Raw genomic sequence first — 21,465 nt, forward strand, 5'->3', positions numbered from 1 at the left:
GAAAGAGGATTGACCACTCCCCTGTCTATCATCACCCAAGGGGTGGTGCTCAGAGTTCCTCCAGAGTGTCCCTTGTTTTCAATGTTGGCAGGGAACTCTGGGAGCATCTGTGTGGCCAGTGCCAGCAGGTGATGTCAGAGCCCTCGTCTGATAGGTCCTTACCTGTGTAGCTGACCAATACCCCTTTCAGGGCTATTTAGTGTCTCTCCTTTGGGTGGTTCTTCAGCTTCGGATTGCAAGACTCAAGAAGGATTCCTCTGCAACCTTCACTTCACCATCTCACAGAAGAAACTCCATCTGGACCCTCCAGGAACTCTACAAACTGAAACAAAGAGGCCAAGACAACTTCTGCAACTTTGTATTTTCAGCTGCTGCCAGCAACTGCAACTGTTTCCCGGTCGTCCATCCTCAGAAGACAGCCTGTCTTTAGCATGCACCAGAAGAGCGAAAGACTCTCCCTAGGGGTGAAGGCATCACTCCCCTGCTTCAGCAGGCACCTACTGCATCAACAACAGGTGGCTTGGATCTTCTCTACCGCTGAGCTGCTTGGATCCAGCAACATGGGTGATGGACTGAAGTGGTCCAGACGGTCCTGACGTCCCACTGCCCAACTTTGGTGGAGGTAAGAGCTTGCCTTCCCACACAAGAGAGTACCCCCCATGCAAAACATTTGTTTTGCAGCTGCCAAGGTTTGGTGGCATCCTTCCACAAAGTTCTTCATAAACCATGTAGCTAAAGTCTCCAGCACTCCATCCTGTGATGCACAGTTTCCTGAGTGGTTACCCGGTGGCGTGAGAGCCTTTGTCGTAGTGCTGCGTGGACATTCGTTTGCACCTTCTTTGCCCCCATGCTGTGGGACTCCTGGTCATGCTGCCTGGTCTTCTGTGGGCTCTCTGAGTTGCTGAGAGCCCCCTCTGACTCCCCCTCCTGTGTAGACAACACTTGGTCCTTCCTGGTCCCGGGCAGTGCCATTTTCTGCCAACCATGAGCTTTGCGTTTACCAAGGCTTATCGGCAGACTGCAATAATCAGGACATCATCTCCTCCAACCAGGAACCTGCATCCATCTTCTTGAGTCCAGTACTGACTGTTGTTCTTCACTGGTGGTTCTTCTTTTGCAGCTTCATCCAGATTAGCAGGGGCCCCTGTTCTTCCTGGACTCTTCTGTTCTTTTTGGACTTGGTCTCCTTCCTCTACAGGTCTTCAGATCCAGGAATCCACTGTTGATGTTATGCAGTCTCTTCTGGTTCTTGCATTATCTTCTTTCTCGTTTTCTTGTGTGTTCTAGGAAAAGATACTGTGATTTACTCCTACTTTTCTGGGCTCTAGGGTGGGGTCTATTATTTACCTTTGGTGTTGTCTAATACTCCCAGTGCCCCTCTACACATTGCATTTGCCTAGGTACAAAACTGACATCTGCATTACATTTTTTTAGTATATGGTTTGTGTTCCCCCAGGCCCATTTCTAACTATTGTGATTTTAACTAATTGCACTGTTTTCTTGTCTATTTTTGCATACTAGTGTATATAATTTGTGTATTACTCACCTCCTAAGGGTTTATTTTTGTAACACGGAGTATTTTCTTTTATGTGTGTGAGTACTGTGTGACTGTATTGATATTTGCAGGAGCTTTGCATGTCTCCTTGTTAGGCCTCGGTTGCTCAGCCACACTACCCCTAGATAGCTTGGCTTCTAGACACTGTCTACACTTTACTAATAAGGGATAACTGGACTAGGTATAAGGTGTAACTACCTCAAACCAGACCAGCCTCCTACAGTTAGGTTTTAATGAGGTATTCTTTTAATGTTTAAATAAATCCAGCTAGTTTTAGACACGTATGTCTCCATGTTGTTTGGGTGTCTGTGTGTTTTCATGTGTGCACTGGCCAAGTTAGAGGAATATCTTAGGGTATGCTTTCTTTATTGATTTACATGAATGACAATGTGTATCCCCTATGACCAAAGAGCTGTCATATTGGCAGCAATATTACATCAACTACTCAAAGCATTTGTCATCCCCAGTTCCAGACATTTACATTTTGTATGTATACAGGATCTTTGACAGGTAAGTATGCAACTTACCTGCCAGCAAGATCTTGGGTCACTTTGGTTCTGGAGATGTAGAGATTCAGGTCCAGTCCTTCTCACTCAGGGTAGGGACAGCAGAGCAGGAATCCAGCAAAGTCCAGCAGAGTCTAGCAGAGTGACATTCCCTTCAGCAGCACTGCAGTCCATCCTGGCAAAATGTCCACAGGTCCAGAGTGTACTGAAGTGTTGGTGCCTGAGGTCCAGTACTTATACTCACTTGTGCCTTTGAAGCGAGGTAGACTTAAACAGAGGCTTTTGAAGTGCATGGGATCCCTGCCCTTCCTGCCCTGGCTCCAGAGTCACTACAACGTCGTGTGTGGGGAAAGGCACAGCCTGTTCAGGTGTAAGTGTCAGCTCCTCCCTCACATCCTGCCCAGGATGGACATCAGGATGTTGATGGCCTATCAGTCACACCTAAATGTCCTTTGTGTTGCTGTCTTGAGGGAATGCACAAAGCCCATCTGTCACCCACCCCAGGCGTGTACTCAGAGACACGCAAAATGCCCAGAATGGTCAAAGGAAGAAAATGTACACTTTCTAAAAGTGCCATTTTCAGGATTGCATTTTAAAATCAAACTTCACCATACGTTTTGATTTTAAATTGGGATTCCAGAGACGCCAAACTTGAGGGTTCCATTTCTTCCCAATTGGAAATTACATTCATAAAATGTAATAATATAATCCTAATGTTAACCTATGGGAGAGATAGGCTTTGCAATAGTGAAAAACAAATTAAAGACATTTTTACTACCAGAACATAAAAGGTACATGTTGCACTTTGTAAATGCAGGGCCTACATTAGAAATGACATATGTTTTAAAAAAGAGGGTTTGGGCCTGGCAAGTAGGTTAACTTGGCACGTCGAAATTACAGTTTAAAACTGCACGCACAGGCTCTGCAATGGCAGGCCTGGAACATGTTTAAAGGGGCTACTGAAGTGGGTGGCACAATCAGTGCTGCAGGCCCACTACTAACATTTAATTAACAGGCCCTGGGAGCAGGTAGTGCACATTACTAGGAACTTATAAGTAAAGCTAAATATACTAGTTGTGGATAAGCCAGTTACCATATTTTAGGTAGTGAGCACCTGCACTTTATCACTAGTTAACAGTGATAAAATGCCCAGAGGCCTACAGTCAGCAAAACAGGAGGTCAGAAGGTAAATGAAACGGGGGAGACCATGCCAAGAATGCCGGATCTAACACCCCCTCAACCAGTAGCTCAATTTCCAACAGAAACCAACCAAACTTAGAAGAGGATCAGAAGTTGCTGTATTTTTCTAAAGCCGTGGTCCTGCTTCTTATTTATTTTATCCAAGCACCGGGACTATTTCACAAGGGTCAGATTAGCACCCTTGTAGGCCCATAGTGGTAAAAGGCAAAATAATGGAATCTTTCAAGATGAACCAGTAAACCAATTTGAATTTTGACCAGTGTTGAAAGCCCAGGCTTCAAGCTTCTGCCCTTTCCCCCATCCCGAATTTTAATTAAATGTATTGATTTCTTTTATACGGAGGACCAGTCCGCAAATTGCTGCTGGCCTGTCCACCTTACAAGCTGCAGTACTTCTATTTCTTTTGATGGTAAATAATAAAAAAAATGCACCAGCATAATTTTGTATGCACTTATGTGTAATAAAACATGCATGCCTACAAAATAACGGGGACATGACATCATGCTTTTTTAAAAACTTTTTGCCAGCTGCACAGTGCCCTGGTGATGATGTACAGCACGGCTAATATGCATTCGCAGAGCCAATAGTTTTCAAACGTGAAACCTGTTGACTTTGCCATTGCTTGTTTGATATTTTCTTCCACAAAAACACAACTCTGTTTACCTTTCTTTTTGTTGTTATTTTGTTAATGTGTTTACTTCTTTCTATTAATTATTTTGTGACTTTTACTGTTGATTTCTTGACTTTAATATTGTTGTGTTTTTTTCTAAATATAGTACACACATTTCTGTGTTAAAAAACGATTACTATTTGTCATTGTCGGAAGGGGTAAGGCTTTCTCATTGAAAAATGCATTTACCTTACAAACCACTGGCTTACTAACTATATGGAAGGCCAAACCTGATCCACCTTTCAGTTGCTAATACTAAATCATGCAATATTGAGAAAAGAGGAATCTGATCTTTGAGATACAGTGCTCGCAATAGAATTGAAATGAAATGTATTGTGATGGTTTTTATTAATTGTTCAATAAATACGCCAAGTATTTATTAAATAATTAACAAAAAGATCAAATACTTTTCATTATAAACACAAACAAAATATTCCAATCCCATTGAGGGGTGCTACAGTTAAAACAGGTTAACCTTAGCAAGATTTGATCAACAATCGAATTGGTTAGTATGTCTCACGTTACATTTAGTGGCCAACCCTGTTGACTTAAAGGATACACTAAACGTGGTTTATCTAATATAAGTGTGTGATTGTCTACATAGCAGTACACTTTGCTCTGCCATGTCGTGCAGGAAATTTAAATGCCGTCAATCAGGGTACAATGGTAGACATATCTTTTTTATCATACCTGTTGTTGGTGTTCAAGGTGTTAATATTGTTTGCAACTCCCCTAAATACGTGCTGCCTCTGCCTGAACTCCTAAAGAACCATTAAATACCTTATCAGGTATATGCTGCTGATACCTATGTAGCGCTGCAGGGAAGTGTTGGAGTTAACATCCATAATATGAAATGCTGTAGGAAAAGAAAAAACTGGTTGTGATGTAACATATAGGGCCTCATTTACGAGGCCCATGGGACAGGACGGCGCAGCAAGTACCTTGCTTTGCTGCCCTGCGCCACGGGTAAAGGGTAGAAATGCACCATATCTACAAGATACTGCACTTTTCTGTCCTCTCCCCCTGTGCTTGTGCACAAATTGCTGCCTAGCACCAACGCAGGTACCCTTCCACCATGGCGCAAGGGTGCCTGCTTCGAGGGGATGATTATTTTTGTGCAGGAAGGGCCACCTTTCTGCACAATAACAATCACAAGAGGTCTTTTCCTCTTTCTATGTGCACTGCAGAATGTAGCACTCACAAAAAGAGGACAAATAAGGGAGAAATAAAGATTTATTTATTCAGCATATATTATCTTCTACCTGCAGCAGGTTCAAAATCAAGCCTTCACAGTGAGCTACAGAATAAAAGCAATAGACCATATCACTCTAAATATGACAAGCATTCATTTATTAGTGAATAGCAAAGGATATAGTCAAGTCTGAAGCACTTGTGCGGACCATGGAGCAATCCATATCGATGACATAGACTACTTGAGAGGACAATTGCAGATTTAGAGGCCATCGTAATTCCAGCAGTAAAGAGGTAAATGATCAGGCTTTGTTCAAATACTCAAATATATACCTGTTAAGAAAAATGCTTCATTCAGGTGGAACCTTGAATGTTTATTAGTTGAACCACATTGTAATGCATTGTTCTTTGGAGTCTTGTACCCAAGGCCCCTGAAGCCACCTAAGGGATTCGTAGACCCAGGTATTATATAAAATGTATTTTAACTTTTGTATGTGTATTTCTTATAAGGAACACCCAACTTAAGTGCATCAGTTTTCTGGTAATTAAACCACAGCGCAGCCAGATTTCAAATTACATACACAGACACAAACTCAGTACAAGCTAACATAGACCATTCCTTAATAGGAGGAAGTAGCAAGAATTAAAAATGCAATGATGTGTGACAAGGAGAACAGGTGTAACAAACAAAGATGGTATTGATAGTTACAGGTCTGAGATGCAGAATTAGAAGAGCCCAAGAAGTGCAAGCAATCAGGGACAGTGGGAAATAGTGAAAGATATAGGACTCAGCTTAAACATTAGGCTGACAAACTATGAGGTTTTCAGTCTTCTTTTGAGGACAAGCGAGGATTTGAACACGTTGATGCTTGCAGGTAAATTGCTCGAAACAAATGATAAAACCCCACAAGATCCTTGTGTGGCTTTTGTCTAGATGGCAAATATTTTGTTTTCGAGTGTGACATGCTTTCAACTCCTCAGACTCTTCTAGGGTTGAGACCAGCGTGTTTGATGGAGCAGATCAGATTTTTAGGTTTGTTGAGAGGTAAGGCATTTTACGTAATGCACAGAAACTTACATTGTTTTCTGGATCCTAAAGCCAATAAAGTTTTTTAGAGTCACAAAAAGTCTTTTCACGTGGAAGTATCTTCCAGTGAGCACCTCTTCAAATATATCTAGGTCTGACCCACGTATTGGTGAATGCCCACTCCTACCTTCTACTTAGGCATATCAGTAGTTTCAAATATTAAATGATTAACGTAGAAGCTGGCTCATATGCTGGGAACACCACAGGTCTCAGGGGCTATCTAAAGTGCATAGCTCCTTAAAGTAATCTGTTTGGCCAAGAAACATGGATATCTCTAGTATTTCAAGGAGTCTGCAATTATCAATCATGTCAAAAGCTATCCATGACGTGAGACTAAAACTTGCCTTTCAGTGGACTAATTTTCTCAAGGCTCTTTTCACTTCATGGTTTCTAAGGCTGTAGATAATAGGATTTAACATTGGTATAATAACTGTGTAAAACAAGGACAACACTTTACTCTGGGTCTTGGAAGAGCTAGATTGTGGTTGCAGATACATGATGAAAATAGTTCCATAGAATAAAGAGACCTGGGTGAAGTGAGAGGCACATGTTGAAAATGCCTTGTATCTCCCTTTCAAAGATTGGATCCGCAGGATAGTAGAGATGATATAGCAATAAGAGGTGGTGATTATGCCACAAGATAAAATGCCAACAAAGGACACCAAAATAAAAATCACCAACTCATTATTGGTGGTGTCCGAGCATGATAGCTTCAGAAGTGGTGAAAAGTCACAGAAAAAGTGGTCAATTATGTTAGACCTGCAAAAATGTAGTCTAAAGGTAAGGATGGTTTCTACTACTGCACTGAGAACACTCCAAAGATATGTGGCAACTGCAAAATGAACACATGTTTTCTGATTCATTATAACTGGATAAAGCAATGGTCTACAAATGGCTACATATCGATCATATGCCATCACCCCCAACAGGACACCCTCCAAATTACCAAACAGAGTGACACAGAAGAGTTGAACCACACAGCCAGAAAACGTTATGGTCTTCTGGACAGTAATGAGGTCTGTAAGCATATTAGGTATGGTTGTTGAGGAATTACAGAGATCAACAAAGGAAAGATGACAGAGGAAATAATACATGGGTGTGTGGAGGTGAGGATCAGTCACTATCAATAAACAAATGAGTGAATTACCCAGAAGGGTTAAAATATAAACCAACGTGAAGATTACAAAGAGCGGGACTTCTAGCTCAATATAAGTTGTGATGCCCAGAAGAATGAACTCTGTCACTGAAGTGTGATTCATACCTTCCATAAGTTATTGCTGTTGACATCCTTGAATTGAAAACTCCATGCTGATCACTGTTAACATCGCAGGTAAGAAAGAACATAGCCATACTAGATTTTGCATTGTCCATTTAAATTCCGAAAATGATAGAGCACAAATGTCCATTTACAATGTATTTCTTCCTTCAAAATATCTAGAATCTGAACTGTAGGGGACACAGAAGCAACAATTCAACATTAGTTTAATTATTTTGATACACAGACACAGGGATTCTGAAACATTGTTACATAATTTACCAATGAAGGCTCTATTAAATATAGTGTGTTTTAGGACCACATCATTCAATGCTTTTAATTCAAGAAAATATACAAAATAAAAATATTAAAGCATGGCATTATTTCTTAAGTAGAACTGTTAACTGTTGGATGTAGGGGAGAAAGTAGTCTAGAAAGTCCTGTTAGATATGCTGTTAGAGATACTAAAAACTTGGGTGAAACAAAATATCTTATTCCGGGTGGAGTAAGGTGGATTTAAAGAAGGGTAGTCTACAATCGACCATTGCCTTAGTCAATGGGTGATGGCTAAACAGTCAATTGATTTGAGAGGCCAACTATTGTGTTGCTTTGTGGACTTTAGGGATTTTGCTGATGGTAAGTTGCTGTGGGATATGCTGAGGCAGCTCTGTATCAATAAGACACTACTTGCCCTCATCAGGTAGCTACACAACCAGAAATAGGCCAGGGTGTATCGCAGAGAATTAGGATAGGAACAGTTTACGGCAGGGCTGTGAAGAAAGTAAAACCCATGCGCTGAATTACTGTAATTGTTTTTTATGCTTATTCAGCGCAAACTTAACTCCACATTTATATTTTGGCGCTAGACTAGTCTAACGACAAAATATTGGAGTTAATGTCATTTTTTGGATGCCTTAACCCACTTTATGTCAATGAGATTCAGGGTGGGCGTACCTATCCAAAAAGTGTCTCTAAGGCCCTAGTGTCTTTTTTTATCTTCCCATGCAAAAATGGTGCACAGGAGAGAGGTAGGCCAAACTAATGGCACTAAGCCTGCTTAGTGCCATTATTTAACACCTGGGTCAGGGTATGCGTTAGGGGACCTGTGGACCCATTGCCATGGTCAAACACCATGGTAAGGGCCCACAGGTGCCCTCCCCAAGCCCCAGGAACTCCCCCACCCCCGCCAGAGTGACACCAGAGGATACAGGACCCTATCCCAGGTAAGTAGGGGAAGTAGAGGTAAGTATTTTAATTTTATTTATCAAAGTGCCATTGGGGTCCTGAAATGGGTCCCCCTACATGGCCCTTATCCCCTGTCCTGTGCTGGCCATTGGGGTGGTGGGCATGACTCCTGTTTTTCATGAGACAGGAGTCATGTGGTATGGATGGTTCTGCATCAAGAAATGGTTGGAGTCATTTTTTTTACACTAACCAGACTAACTTCATTTTTTGGTGCTTATTACGCCAGATTGCACCCATCCATAAATTTGGCTCCCGGCTGGCGTCCTGGAATGGCGCAAGCCAGCGCTATACTTTTTGCATCAAAACTGCACAAACGCAGGTTCGCGTCAAAAAGTATAAATATGGGCCTAAGTGTTTTTTGCCCCAAAATGGATGGGACTCTTGTCCCATGTTTATTATATGCTGACGATCTGGTGATAGTGGGCATGCCAGAAGTAGGGCTACAAAAAAAATTGGACTACTTCCATGACTACTCGCTAAGCAAAAGCCTACCAGTTTATAAAACTAAGATAAAGGAAGAGTTGTTTTAACTGTATTTGGGCAAGGACAAAGTTGAAGTAGTAGATAAATACAAATATCTGGGTATGTTGTTTGATGCCAGGTTCAATTGGAGGGATCATATTAAATCACTAAATATCACTGCTTTATCATCGGTATGAGTTTTAAAACAGTTTAATCGGAAGTATGGAGGACCATCTTTAAACCCTATTCTGTTGTATTTTAATGCAATGGTCCATCAGCAGTTCTAATATAGGCTAAAGGTGCCATCCCTAGGTGGCACATTAGATTGGAGTCTGGAAGAGGGAAAATGTGTGAAAAGACTCTTGGCATCACCACCCTTGTCCACGATCCAGTCAAGAAGGCTGGAATGTTACCTCACAGCCTGAAGCTCCTTGGGGGCACAAGCCACACTGAAACTCTGGTTCAAACTTAGTATAGCAGAAACCTCTAAAATAATGCACCTCTGGAAAGCAGAGATAGAGAACAGTGAATTAAGCTGGGCCTCTCAGGCATGAGATATGTTGGGTAAGCTCTGTGCTAAACTAAACTATTTCTAACGTCGAACCAGTTGAGGAAAGGGTAACAGATTCTAAGCAGGAGTTGCACAATATCACAATTAAAAGGGCTATAAAGGAGGACCTCCTCTACTTGAGGGGTAAACCATCCATTCAGTTTATTTTGAAATGGTGGAGCAACGAGGATCAACTTTCATATATTGAGACTCTGCCCAGCCCAAGCTTAGGTATGCGGTATTCAAATTTCGGATTGGCCTCAACTGTTGCTTTGCAGATAAGAAGATGAAAGCAGTAATGAAAGATGAGCAGGACATGCGCACATGATACACATTCTATTGGGTTGATTATGGTTTTTAGGCAACCAAAAGTGTTCAAAACCAATTTTTATTATTTATGGAATATCTAATTGGGGGTAAGCCCTGAACTTATTGATAGATAGGAAATTGTTAAATGTTTTTTGTGCAATAGGAAGATTTTTAATTGCATTACAGGAATTATTACAAAGCTGGGCAGATAGTTTGTAAGGAAATGGAAAGTCACTTCCCCCTATTTTACCCTCTAGGTATATATTGCCAAACATGGTTTTTAACTATCTTTTATCTGTGTATGGCAGTCTCCTTTTTATGGGCAAGCGCAAAGCACTCCGTCCCATTCTGTAATCTCTCTTTGGGCTTCAAACCATGCCCATGTCATGTCAGTCACTTACATTGGTTCATAGACTTGCCTTTTAAAATCTGCTTGCTTTCATTTGTGAAAGGCATGCATACGTCATGCCTTTTCCTGTGTTTAGCCCACCTACACAGCATCGGTAAACTACTAAAAACATACAAGGCTCGATGTTTTCAGCATGGTGTCTGGTCTACTTTATCTGTTTATTTTCAACGGAGTGCAATCGCACTGCATTTTACATAGTGCTATTGTGTTGCATTTCTTTTTCTTCACAACACTAATAGCTCTGACTCGAGCAAATACAAGACCCGTTGCATTGAAAATGCTTGTTAAGTCTTTGTATTTATATTGCCGATTTTTGTTTTATCTGTGTTTACCTTTGTGTAATGTTTGATCAAATTTATGTGAAGTTTATAGACTAAGGTCTAAATAAACTATCATTTTGACTTGACATGATTTAGAAAAACATACTGCATGCAATAATCCTTCAAACTGAACGCACTGAAGCTGGTATGCAAGAGTAGACCGAAAGTGATAAAGAACACTCCTACATACACAATGAATGTAGAGTTAATGTAGGCTGCTCTAGGGTTTGACTTACAATGCAACTAACCAGTGATAAAAGGTGAGCACTTGAATGTACATATAACACACTCATTTAAATCAAAACATGAGGCTAACAACAGGTAATTTCTCGTTTGCAGCTGGGTTGGTTTGGTGATGTTGACTGTCGGTAGGATGTGTGACTGGACGAATATTGGCATGTTCGAATGCTGTCATTATGTGGCAGTAGGATGTTGCCTAAGAGGTAGTATGGGTCGGAGACTGTCGGGCTGCTTAGATGATGCCAAGGTGGTAGAATTAGTCAAAGGTCCTAGGATTCCAGAGTTGGTGAATGTAGAAAGGATCTCCTGGCTCGTGAGTAGAAGTCTGGGTCTGTTTTTACGCCGGTCACTTGGAATGGTCGGAGTTATCCTTCTGCTAAGTGGTTTGGAAGGGGGCTCCTATGCACTTTGCAGGGGATCCCCCTCAAGTTGTGTTACACCAGTGGGGGATGCTTGGCTGCTTGATAAGTGTGCACAGCAGCTGCACAAGCCCCACTTCAGCCAAGCCTCTGGGACCCAGCAGCAGAAACTTAGATGAAGGCAGACACTGGCATGTCATGTCACTCTGCCAAGTCCAGCCACCTGTGAAGGCATCTTGGAAATCAAAGGTGGAGGTTTGCACTTATTTTGGACAAAGCACAGATGCCATCCCAAGCTTGGTGTCTGGTGTAGTGCCATTAGTTGCACCGCCGTGAAGGTAGATCTGCTATTTCTAGTACAGAGCTGGGCGTTTCTGAAAGAGTAAACATTTAACTGCAAAGTAAAACGTCCAACTTCAGCATCAAAGAATCCTCCTGCAGTGTTGGACCTGGCCCTTTTACAGGGTCATTACCCAGACATTTGCCTTCTGCCACCTTATTTTTCTGACCTTTGTTGCCTGACGTTATGACTCTGAACACTTTTTCACTGCTAACCAGTGCTAAAGTGCATGTGCTCTTTCTTGAAAAATTGGTATGATTGGTTTACACCTAATTGGCATATTTAATTTACCTATTAGTCCCTTGTAAAGTGGTATCCCTATACCCAGGGCCTGTAAAGTAAATGCTACTAGTGTCCTGCAGCACTGCTTGCACCACCCACTGAAGTAGCCTTTCAAACCTATCTCAGGCCTACTAGCGCAGGGCTTGTGTGCGCAGTTTTCTGCCACAGGGACCTGACATCTAAATTTACTTGCCAGGCCCAGAACTCCCCTTTTACGACATGTAAGTCACCCCTAAGGTACGCCCTAGCTAGCCCTATGGGCAGGGTACCATGTATGTTAAAGGCGGGACATGTGCCAAGTTGTGTGGCCTGTCCTGGTAGTGACAAACAGCCTAACTTGGTGTCTCACTGCTGTGAGTGTGCCTTCTCTTAGGATTGCATTAGAAATACCCTGCCTTATGTGTAAGGGGTATTGTCTGATTTATGAGGGGTAGCGTAGGCATGTTTGGTATGGTTGTAATAGCGATGAGAAATGCTGCTTACTGGTGTGGGTGCATTTTTTATTACTATTACAGAAATACCACTACTAGAAAGTGCACAATTTCCCTGTGCTTATGACTCTGGTGTTTTGCAGCTTGACACCAATCCACGTCTGGGCAGACTGTCAGTTGGGGTTTTGTGCATACTTTTCAGACAGCCTGTACACAGGGAGAGTTTAGGTGTCACAGAGGTGCATCTACATATTGTATAGTCTTCCTGGGCTGAGAGAAGGGAGAGGCTGTGCCCTGGCCTCACACAATAGGGTTGTTTACCCCCCACTGATGGTTGGAGCCTGTGCTGGAGGAGAGAAGGGGTGCTCACAGAACCAGTGGGATCTGGTTGGAACCCCCTCTCCTCCTCATTGACAAAGACACTGTAAACTGAGTATAAGTACAGAGGAATTTTACCCACAATTTAGACATTCTTTGAGCATTCTTGGAACTTGACAGAAGGCTCCTGAGTGGACTCACCAGGGATGCCGTGGACTGCTGCTGTTGTGCTGACCTGTGACCCACAGGAGGAACTGCCATTGCTTGCATCCACTTTTGTGTTGGCCTGTAGCCGGGTTCACTAGCCCTGTGCTCCTTCTTCATTTTTGTCTCCAGAGGCAGGGCCCTGTGGCCCCTGACTCCTGTAACCTTCCCCAGCACAAGACGTGCTATTTTGATATCTTTGCGCTTGGAGAGTGCTCCTGTGTGTCCCTTTGTGCTTCTAAGCGCCTTATCATGCCAGGGATTCACCACCGCGGCCCGGGCTCTTAAGGAATGCCCCCGCCCTCATAAGCACTTTTCTGACGCCGGCAACAGTCACCGCCGCAGCCCAGGAGGCTGCATTTCTTCAGCGCAAGTGCTGTGCTGCCATTGGGACCCCTGGGCACTGTGGATTCATGGAAAGGAGTGAGCGCGCTCCTACTGTGTCCCCCGGGGGAAACACGCTCTGAGGAGCGCCCCCCGGGTTCACATCGGCACCTGATGGTGTGCTGCCTTCCTCGCGGCCCAGGGAAGGCAGAAGAGCGGCTCGCGCACCGTGTCAGGTGCGGCTGCGCCAAAAGTGGAGTGGAAGCCTCATCGGAGAGGCCCACCCTGCTCCCCCAAGCCCTTGGAAGGTGCTAAAAGGCACCCATTCGGCTCACCTACTAGGGGAAGAAATTCACATCAGAGGTCCCCCAGCCGCTGAGCCTCACTCCCTGTTTGCCCTACCTGGGCTTTGTGGAAGGGAGAAGGGAGGCCTCACCGAATACCCCTTCCTTTCGCCCCCATTGCTCTCTTGGGCTGCCTTGTCCCCTCCCCGTTGGAGGGCCAGCGAAGGAAGGGCCCGTTACGAAATCAGAGAGGCTGCCGACCACCCCTCTCCCTTAAGAGCCATGTGTGGCCCCTTTCAGCACATAGCAGCACCGGGGGCCTCAACCATGATCTTCCAGGCACTAGGAGTGCCCTGTTCTACAAAATAAGGTACTTTTGGGGCCACTGGGAGGGTGGTATGCTCCAGGGTTATTTTTCCTAAAGATTTGTATCCAAATATCATGTCTTGCCATATGTAACAATGTTCCTTTGTGGGCATGTATGAGGTATTTATGCCAAGTACACCTATTTCTTTATTGTAATTCCTGACTACTGTTTATGTTGCAGAATCCTGCTTATTCTTGCACAGTATTAGTAGCTTGTGTAACGTTCTGACAACTGCTAAGGTAGCAGGGTATTACTGACGTGTAATGTTTGGTATGATTATGTTTTGTGCAATACAGTTCATTTTTACATAGCTCAGTGTTGTGTTTACTTTGTGGTGTACATATTGCATCACTTGTGTTGTGTGTGTTGTGCAAAGGCTTTACACATTGCCTCTAGGTTAGGCCTGACTGCTCGTGCCAAGCTACCAAGAGGGTGAGCAGGGGTTATCATGGACGTGTAACTCCCTTGCCCTGACTAGAGTGGGTGGGTTCTGACTGGCTTAGGTGCATACCCTAGCCAACCAGAAACCCCATTTCTAACATTGGTTGAACCCTCACTTGTGACTCTCATTGGGAATAGTCAAGACAGTAACAAGTCTCAAACCACACACTTGATGATAGCCCCCCCCTTTCGCTTAGAGCTCCCCTCAGCTTGTGCACCCTATTTGGTAGTTCTCACTGATGTCCCCCTTTAGCTTTGGGCATAAGTGAGTCCACTGTTCAATTAAAGAATAAGACCTGCCATTGGCTGAGTAAAAGCTGTGAATTTATTTGCAATGATTTTGAGGATATCTTATTTGTTAGAAGAATTGATTGGGTCGGGCCCGGGTAAAGGAAAGGAATGGGGATTGTGTGATTGTAAATTGCAGATACCCAGCCCTGGCCCAGAGGATCCTTTTGTCACAACGTCTGTCATTCCAGCTAAAGCGCAAGATTGGTATGGCCCCTTTGTTGTTTTTTTTTATGACCACACCTAGATGAAAGATGAAATCTCAACTAGGGAACTTAACAGAGGCCAGGGTGGTTTGCAGCCACCTAGTATGGGTAATGACCTCCCTACCTCCTTGGAGCTGGAGAGGGTGGATTGACACCATGTGCAGAGACACATAGACGGGGAGATAGAATCTCCTCTCGATGCCTTGATTACGGAAGGTGGGGACAGTCCAAAATTGAAGTATTGGCTCATCTCGTGGAACAGAGCAGGGTATGACTCCAAGCTCCTCCAGCCCAGGGGAAGTCATGGATGCTATATCCAAAGTAAATAGGGATATCAAAGAAGGTATGACGACAGTCGTCCAGCCTCTGTGTAAGCAACAGGGTGGCTGGTTTAGTAAGCCCTGTTATGAGGCTAAGAAATTCCTGAGGAAGGAACTAAAAGAACAACCAAGAGATATAATTCTTGTAAGAGACGCGAGGGCACACTATAAATCTGTCCTGAGGGCCAGGAGCAGGCCTGGGTGGAGTTGGAAAGAGCATCATTACTCAAAGACCCTGGCCTGTTCTGCAAGGTGGTTAACAGGGGCTTATTTGAGACGGAAATCTCTGAGGGTTAGGGATGTAATATTGCACATGAGACTTGGGTGACCCATTTCTGTGAAATTTTCTCAGGGTGTCGTTTAGGGTATTGAAGGGGTGATCAGCAGGGACATCCCCCCGATTTGGCCATTAGGTTTACCCTTGAGGAGGTAAAGGAGGCGCTGCAATGCAGCGCAAGTCACAAAGCCCGGGTCCCGATGCTATTCCAATGGACCTATATAAATATTGTCCACAGTTGTTGGCTCCCATTCTGCTTAATGTCCTCAAAGCAGATGTTAGTGCAGGAATTCCAGCTTCCTGGAGCTTGGCATGTATTGTACCCATTTAAAAATACCCCGAAGGCGTACCGCCTGATTTCATTACTTGACTCTTCAGCAAAAAGTTTAGGTTGGATAATCCTAAAACGTATTGAGGATTGGATGCCTGACAATAAAATCCTGAGCAGGGTTCACTATAGTTTTAGGGAAGGTTTAGGTACCCTAGAGCAGTGTGTGAATCAGCTTATGCTGATTGGCAAATATACACAAGCCAAGAGGGGTAACCTGTGCCTTGCCTTTATGGACGTAAGCTGTGCTTTTGATAAAATAAATTGCGGTTAGCTCTGGGATAGGCTAACCCAAATGGGGATGGATTCCCATATTGTGGAGCTTCTGCGTTGCCTTCATTTAGCCACCAATGCTAACATGAGAGTGGGGGGGCATGGTGAGAGTACAGAGCTTTTTTAATCAAATGGGGGCGTGCACCAGGGGTGTGTTCTGGCCCCTACCCTTACAAATTGGTTGTATGATTTTTTAGTTGAAAGATGTAAGGACGCTCCTAAAATCAATGGCAAGAGTATTCCAGTTCTGATATATGCGGATGACGCTCTTCTTATGGCCCATACCATGAATGGTTTACATGAGGCAGCCAAAGCATATGATACTTTTATGTCAGCCCTGGATTTAGAAATAAATTGTAGTAAATCTCATTTTATGGTCTATGGCAAACCTTTGAGTAAGGTGGGCGCGCTGAAAATAAAGGAACAGGTCATTGGAAAGGTACAAGACTTTCCTTATCTTGAAGTGATTTTTTATGAAAAGGTCACCTGGAAAACCTGCATCTCTAAGAGAGGGAGACTCTTTAATTCAAATGTAGGTGCCACTTTTGAGTTCGCAGCCAGGGTGGACAACAAACTTATCAAACTCCTGCTGGAGATTTTTATAGACGTAAATGTCTTCCAGTTTTGACGTATGGGGCCCCACTCTAGGGCTATCCGGAAAACAGGGTCCCGGGAATTGAGGAAAATCGTTTTAGTGGACGATTATTAGGTGTGGGTCAAAACACTTCTGGGTTCTGCCTGCATGCTGAGCTGGATCTAGATTTTATTGAAGATGCCTTTAAAATTTTGCGGGACTGTCTCACCTGCGATCACGCTAAGGAAATTCCCTGGTTGGCTTGTGTAAGAAAGGCAGCCAGTGCTTTGGGACGTTTAGCCATCTTTGATGCACCAGAGGGTCTATCTACCACAGATAAAAAATGGGTGAAGGAGAATTTCTTAAAAATCTAAACTGTTAAGAAGGAGGAGGTGGAGTTAAGGGAAAAAACTGTGAGGGATTGTATCATGATAAAGATTGGGGTGGGCCAAAAGACCTACCTACTGGAGGTCAAAAATGTATGGGAGAGGACCCTCATTACGCAATTCCGTTTGGGGGTAATTAGAAGCAATTTGTGTTTCCCCTTAGGGCAGTTTGACCCAAATTCTATAATATTGTGTTCATGTGACGGTGAATCCCCACAGACCCTAATCCATTTTACTATGTTTTGTGAATTTTATGCACCTTTCAGGCAACAATACTTAGTCCCCCTTTTGAGGAAAAGGAGTTTTGTGCAATACCGCCCAGCTTTTATGTGGCTGAGTATGACCTCTGATGCGCTGGTCTGGCATGGGATTGATTCCTTTTTAAAGGGAGCTATAACCTGGCGGAACAATGTTCATTTTTAACTTTTTACATTTTGGTTAGTGTTGGTTTTAAAATGCTGCTTTTTATGGAACCATTATTTTTAAGTGTAGTGATTTTGTATGTAATCTTTCTTTTCTTAACTGTTTTAATTTTTTTTTTTTTATCTGGGGGATATTGAGGTTAGAGATTTTGTGATGTGTTGTGTATTTATATGTATTTATATGTTTTTATGGTTGTAAATTTTTAAACCGAATAAAGTAATTATTGATATATTGACATTGGTTGTCAGTGGTGAAGATTGGACTTGCGCTTGCACAGTACCTTTGTGACTCATTTATTCTCCTGTTCTCTCAAACTAGTCAATTTTCTTTATGGGCGAGCACAAAGTGCTCCGTCCAATCTGTAATCTCGCTTTGGGCTTGAAACCACGCCCATGCCACATCAGTCATTAACATTGGTTCGTGGGCTTGCCTTTTAAAATCCGCGTGCTTTCATTTTGCTTTCACTTTTCCGGTGTTTAGCCCACTTACACAGCACCGGTAAATTACCAAAAACATACGAGGCTCGATGTTTTCAGCCTGGAGTCCAGACTACTTTATCTGATTATTTTCCACGCAGCTCGATCGCGCTGCATTTTACATAGCTGCATTTTTTTTTGCTTTACAACGCTAATAGCTCTAACTCGAACAAATGCGAGACCCGTTACATTGAAAATGCTTGTTTTTACTCCTGTGTTGTATACTTACCTTTTGGACTCTTGTTGTTTTATGCCAGTGTTGTGCTCTGAACAAAATTCAGCATCAAAGAATCCTCCTGTAGTACCACTTCTCCTACTCACTAATGCTTTTGTGAATCACCCCGATTGTGTTGTCTGTTTTGAAGCACCAAATATAAACTTAATAGTGCAGCACACTGGACAGGCATTGTGTGGTACACGGTGTGTATGATGTTCCACATTCTTCTGTAGTAAACATTAATCGAATAGTGTAGTGCTCATGACAGAGTGCAGTGTTCAAAGCCTGTTTCTTGCTGCATTAACCACGTGATGCAAACAAGCCACTGCAAAAAAGCTGTCTGTGACTGACTGAAATAGGTACACGTGCAGATGCACCATCATTCCCATGTGTTCATATGTTCCCGAGGGTTGCCTCGGATTAATAAAATCTAAATAGAAAATAATGTAACATCAGGTCTACAATATTGACGTTTTCAAGCCTGTTTATAATTTCCGCATTTTACCATTTGAGGATCGTTGAACGGTAATGACATGTTGTGAGCTGTCTAGCTATTGAAATCAAAATATAAATGAAAATCATGAGACTTTTTTTCTTTGCAAAAATAATATTTTATTTTATTTCAGTCATCTAAAAATATTTGTTACTTTTCTCCATTCCACTAAGAAAGCACAATTATGTTTGAAACGTTGTCCTCATTACAACGAGGACTTTTAAACTCTGACTCCATCCTCTCTTCTCATCTTTAATTTAAAGGAAGTTTAAAACAAATGATGACGAGGATGCATGATAGCTGTATAAGAGGCTGACCTGGCTTATAGTGGGTACCTTGTGGTACTTTCACCTTGTGCCAGGTCCAGTTATTACTTATTAGTAGATTCGAGGTGTTCTAGCAGCTTAGGCTGATAGAGGTAGCTATAGCAGAGCAGCTTAGGCTGAACTAGGAGACATGCAAAGCTCCTACTATACCACTTATATCATATAGCACTTATAAGAAACACAATACTCAGAGTTACTAAAAATAAAGGTACTTTATTTTAGTGACAATATGCCAAAAGTATCTCAGAGGATATACTCCCTTAGGAGGTAAGTAAAATACACAAAATATATACACAAACCAAAATCAGGTAAGTAAACAGTTAGAAAAGTAGTGCAAACACTGCAGAATACAATAGAATGCAATAGGAGACAAAAGGCCTAGGGGCAACACAAACCATATACTCTAAAAGCGGAATGCGAACCACGAATGGACCCCAGGCCTAGTGTAGTGTGTAGAGGGTCGCTGGGAGTGTAAGAAAACACTAAGGGTGTCCAAGATACCCCACCCCAAGACCCTGAAAAGTAGGAGTAAAGTTAACCTACTACCCCAGAAAGACAGTAAAGTCGAGATAGGGGATTCTGCAAAGACAACAACTGACTGCAAAGCACTGAAGATGGATTCCTGGACTTGAGGACCTGCAAAGGAAGGGGACCAAGTCCAAGAGTCATGCAAGTGTCCAGGGGGGGCAGGAGCCCACTAAACCCCGGATGAAGGTTCAAAAGGGCTGCCTCTGGGTGGAAGAAGCCAAAGATTCTGTAACAACGGAAGGTGTCAGGAACTTCTCCTTTGGTCAGAAGATGTCCCACGGCATGCTGGAGGAATCAGAGTTGTTTCCACGCAGAAATACAGCAAACAAGCCTTGCTAGCTGCAAGATTCGCAATTGAGTATTTTAGGTGCTGCCAGGGCCCAGGAAGGACCAGGAGGTCGCCCCTTGGAGGAGGAGACAGAAGGGGCACTCAGCAACACAGAGAGCCCATGCAGAAGCAGGCAGCACCAGCAGAAGCACCTGAACAGGCATTCAGAAGATCTGAGCACGGCAGTCATCTCAGCACAACAAAAGAGGGTCCCACGAAGTTGGAGTCAAACTCAGCAAGTTGGGCAATGCAGGACGGAGTGCTGGAGCCCTGGGCTATGATGTGCATGAAGGAAGTCTTGCAAAAGTGCACAGAAGCCCTAGCAGCTGCAGTTCACGCTGTACACAGGATTACTATCTGGCGTGGGGATGCAAGGACTTACCTCCACCAAATTTGGACAGAAGGACCACTGGACTGTTGGGGAAACTTGGGACCAACTCCTGTGTTCCAGGGACCACTCTTGTCAAGATGAGGGGGACCCAGAGGACTGGTGATGCAGAAGTTTGGTGCCTGCGTTAGCAGGGGGAAGATTCCATCGACCCACAGGAGATTTCTTCTTGGCTTCCAGTGCAGGGTAAAGGCAGACAGCCCTCAGAGCATGCACCACCAGGAAACAGTTGAGAAAGCTGGCAGGATGAGGCGCTACAATGTTGCTGGTAGTCTTCTTGCTACTTTGTTGCAGTTTTGCAGGCGTCCTGGAGCAGTCAGCGGTCGATCCTTGGCAGAAGTCAAAGAGGGAAGTGCAGAGGAACTCTGGTGAGCTCTTGTAGTCGTTATCGGATGAGAAACCCACAGGAGATACCCTAAATAGCCCTCAGAGTATTGGCTACAGAGAGAGGTAAGCACATATCAGGAGGGGTCTCTGACGTCACCTGCTGGTTCTGGCCACTCAGAGGTCTCCATTGTGCCCTCACACCTCTGCATTCAAGATGGCAGAGGTTTGGGACACACTGGAGGAGGTTTGGGCACCTCCCTTGGGGAGGTGCTGGTCAGGGGAGTGGTTACTTCCCTTTCCTTTGTCCAGTTTCGTGCCAGAGCAGGGCTGGGGGGATCCCTGAACCGGTGTAGACTGGCTTATGCAGGAAGGGCACCATCTGTGCCCTTCAAAGCATTTCCAGAGGCCAGGAGAGGCTACTCCTCTCATGCCCTTAACACCTATTTCCAAAGGGAGAGGGTGTAACACCCTCTCTCAGAGGAAATCCTTTGTTCTGCCTTCCTGGGACTGGGCTGCCCAGGCCCCGGGGGCAGAAACCTGTCTGAGGGTTGGCAGCAGCGGTAGCTGCAGAGAAAACCCCAGAGAGTTAGTTTGGCAGTACCCGGGCTCAATGTTGGGGCCCCAGGGATGCATTGAATTGTCCCTCCAATACCAGAATGGTATTGGGGTGACAATTCCATGTTCCTAGACATGTTACATGGCCATGTTTGGAGTTACCATTATGATGCTACATATAGGTATTGACCTATCTGTAGTTCACGTGTGTAATAGTGTACCCGCACTCACAAAGTCCGGGGAAATTGCCCTGAACAATGTGGGGGCACCTTGGCTAGTGCCACAGTGCCCTCACACTAAGTAACTTTGCACCTAACCTTCACTAAGTGAGGGTTAGACATATAGGTGACTTATAAGTTACTTAAGTGCAGTGCAAAAATGGCTGTGAAATAACGTGGACATT

General features: G+C 43.7%; 1 protein-coding gene across 1 annotated transcript; it reads right to left on the minus strand.

The window, feature by feature from the left end:
* Positions 1–6,556: 6,556 nt before the first annotated feature.
* On the minus strand, positions 6,557–7,686 carry LOC138287088 (olfactory receptor 5G3-like). The gene has a single exon (XM_069227450.1). The coding sequence runs from the start codon at positions 7,475–7,477 to the stop codon at positions 6,557–6,559; it is 921 nt and encodes a 306-aa protein (XP_069083551.1). The 5' UTR covers positions 7,478–7,686.
* Between the last annotated feature and the right edge of the window lie 13,779 nt (positions 7,687–21,465).

Source organism: Pleurodeles waltl, chromosome 4_1 (assembly GCF_031143425.1).
Source record: "Pleurodeles waltl isolate 20211129_DDA chromosome 4_1, aPleWal1.hap1.20221129, whole genome shotgun sequence".
NCBI lineage: Eukaryota > Metazoa > Chordata > Amphibia > Caudata > Salamandridae > Pleurodeles > Pleurodeles waltl.

Bases quoted from the DNA above. Each gene is read 5' to 3' on its own strand.
- LOC138287088 (XM_069227450.1), bottom strand. From the start codon at position 7,477: ATGGAAGGTATGAATCACACTTCAGTGACAGAGTTCATTCTTCTGGGC.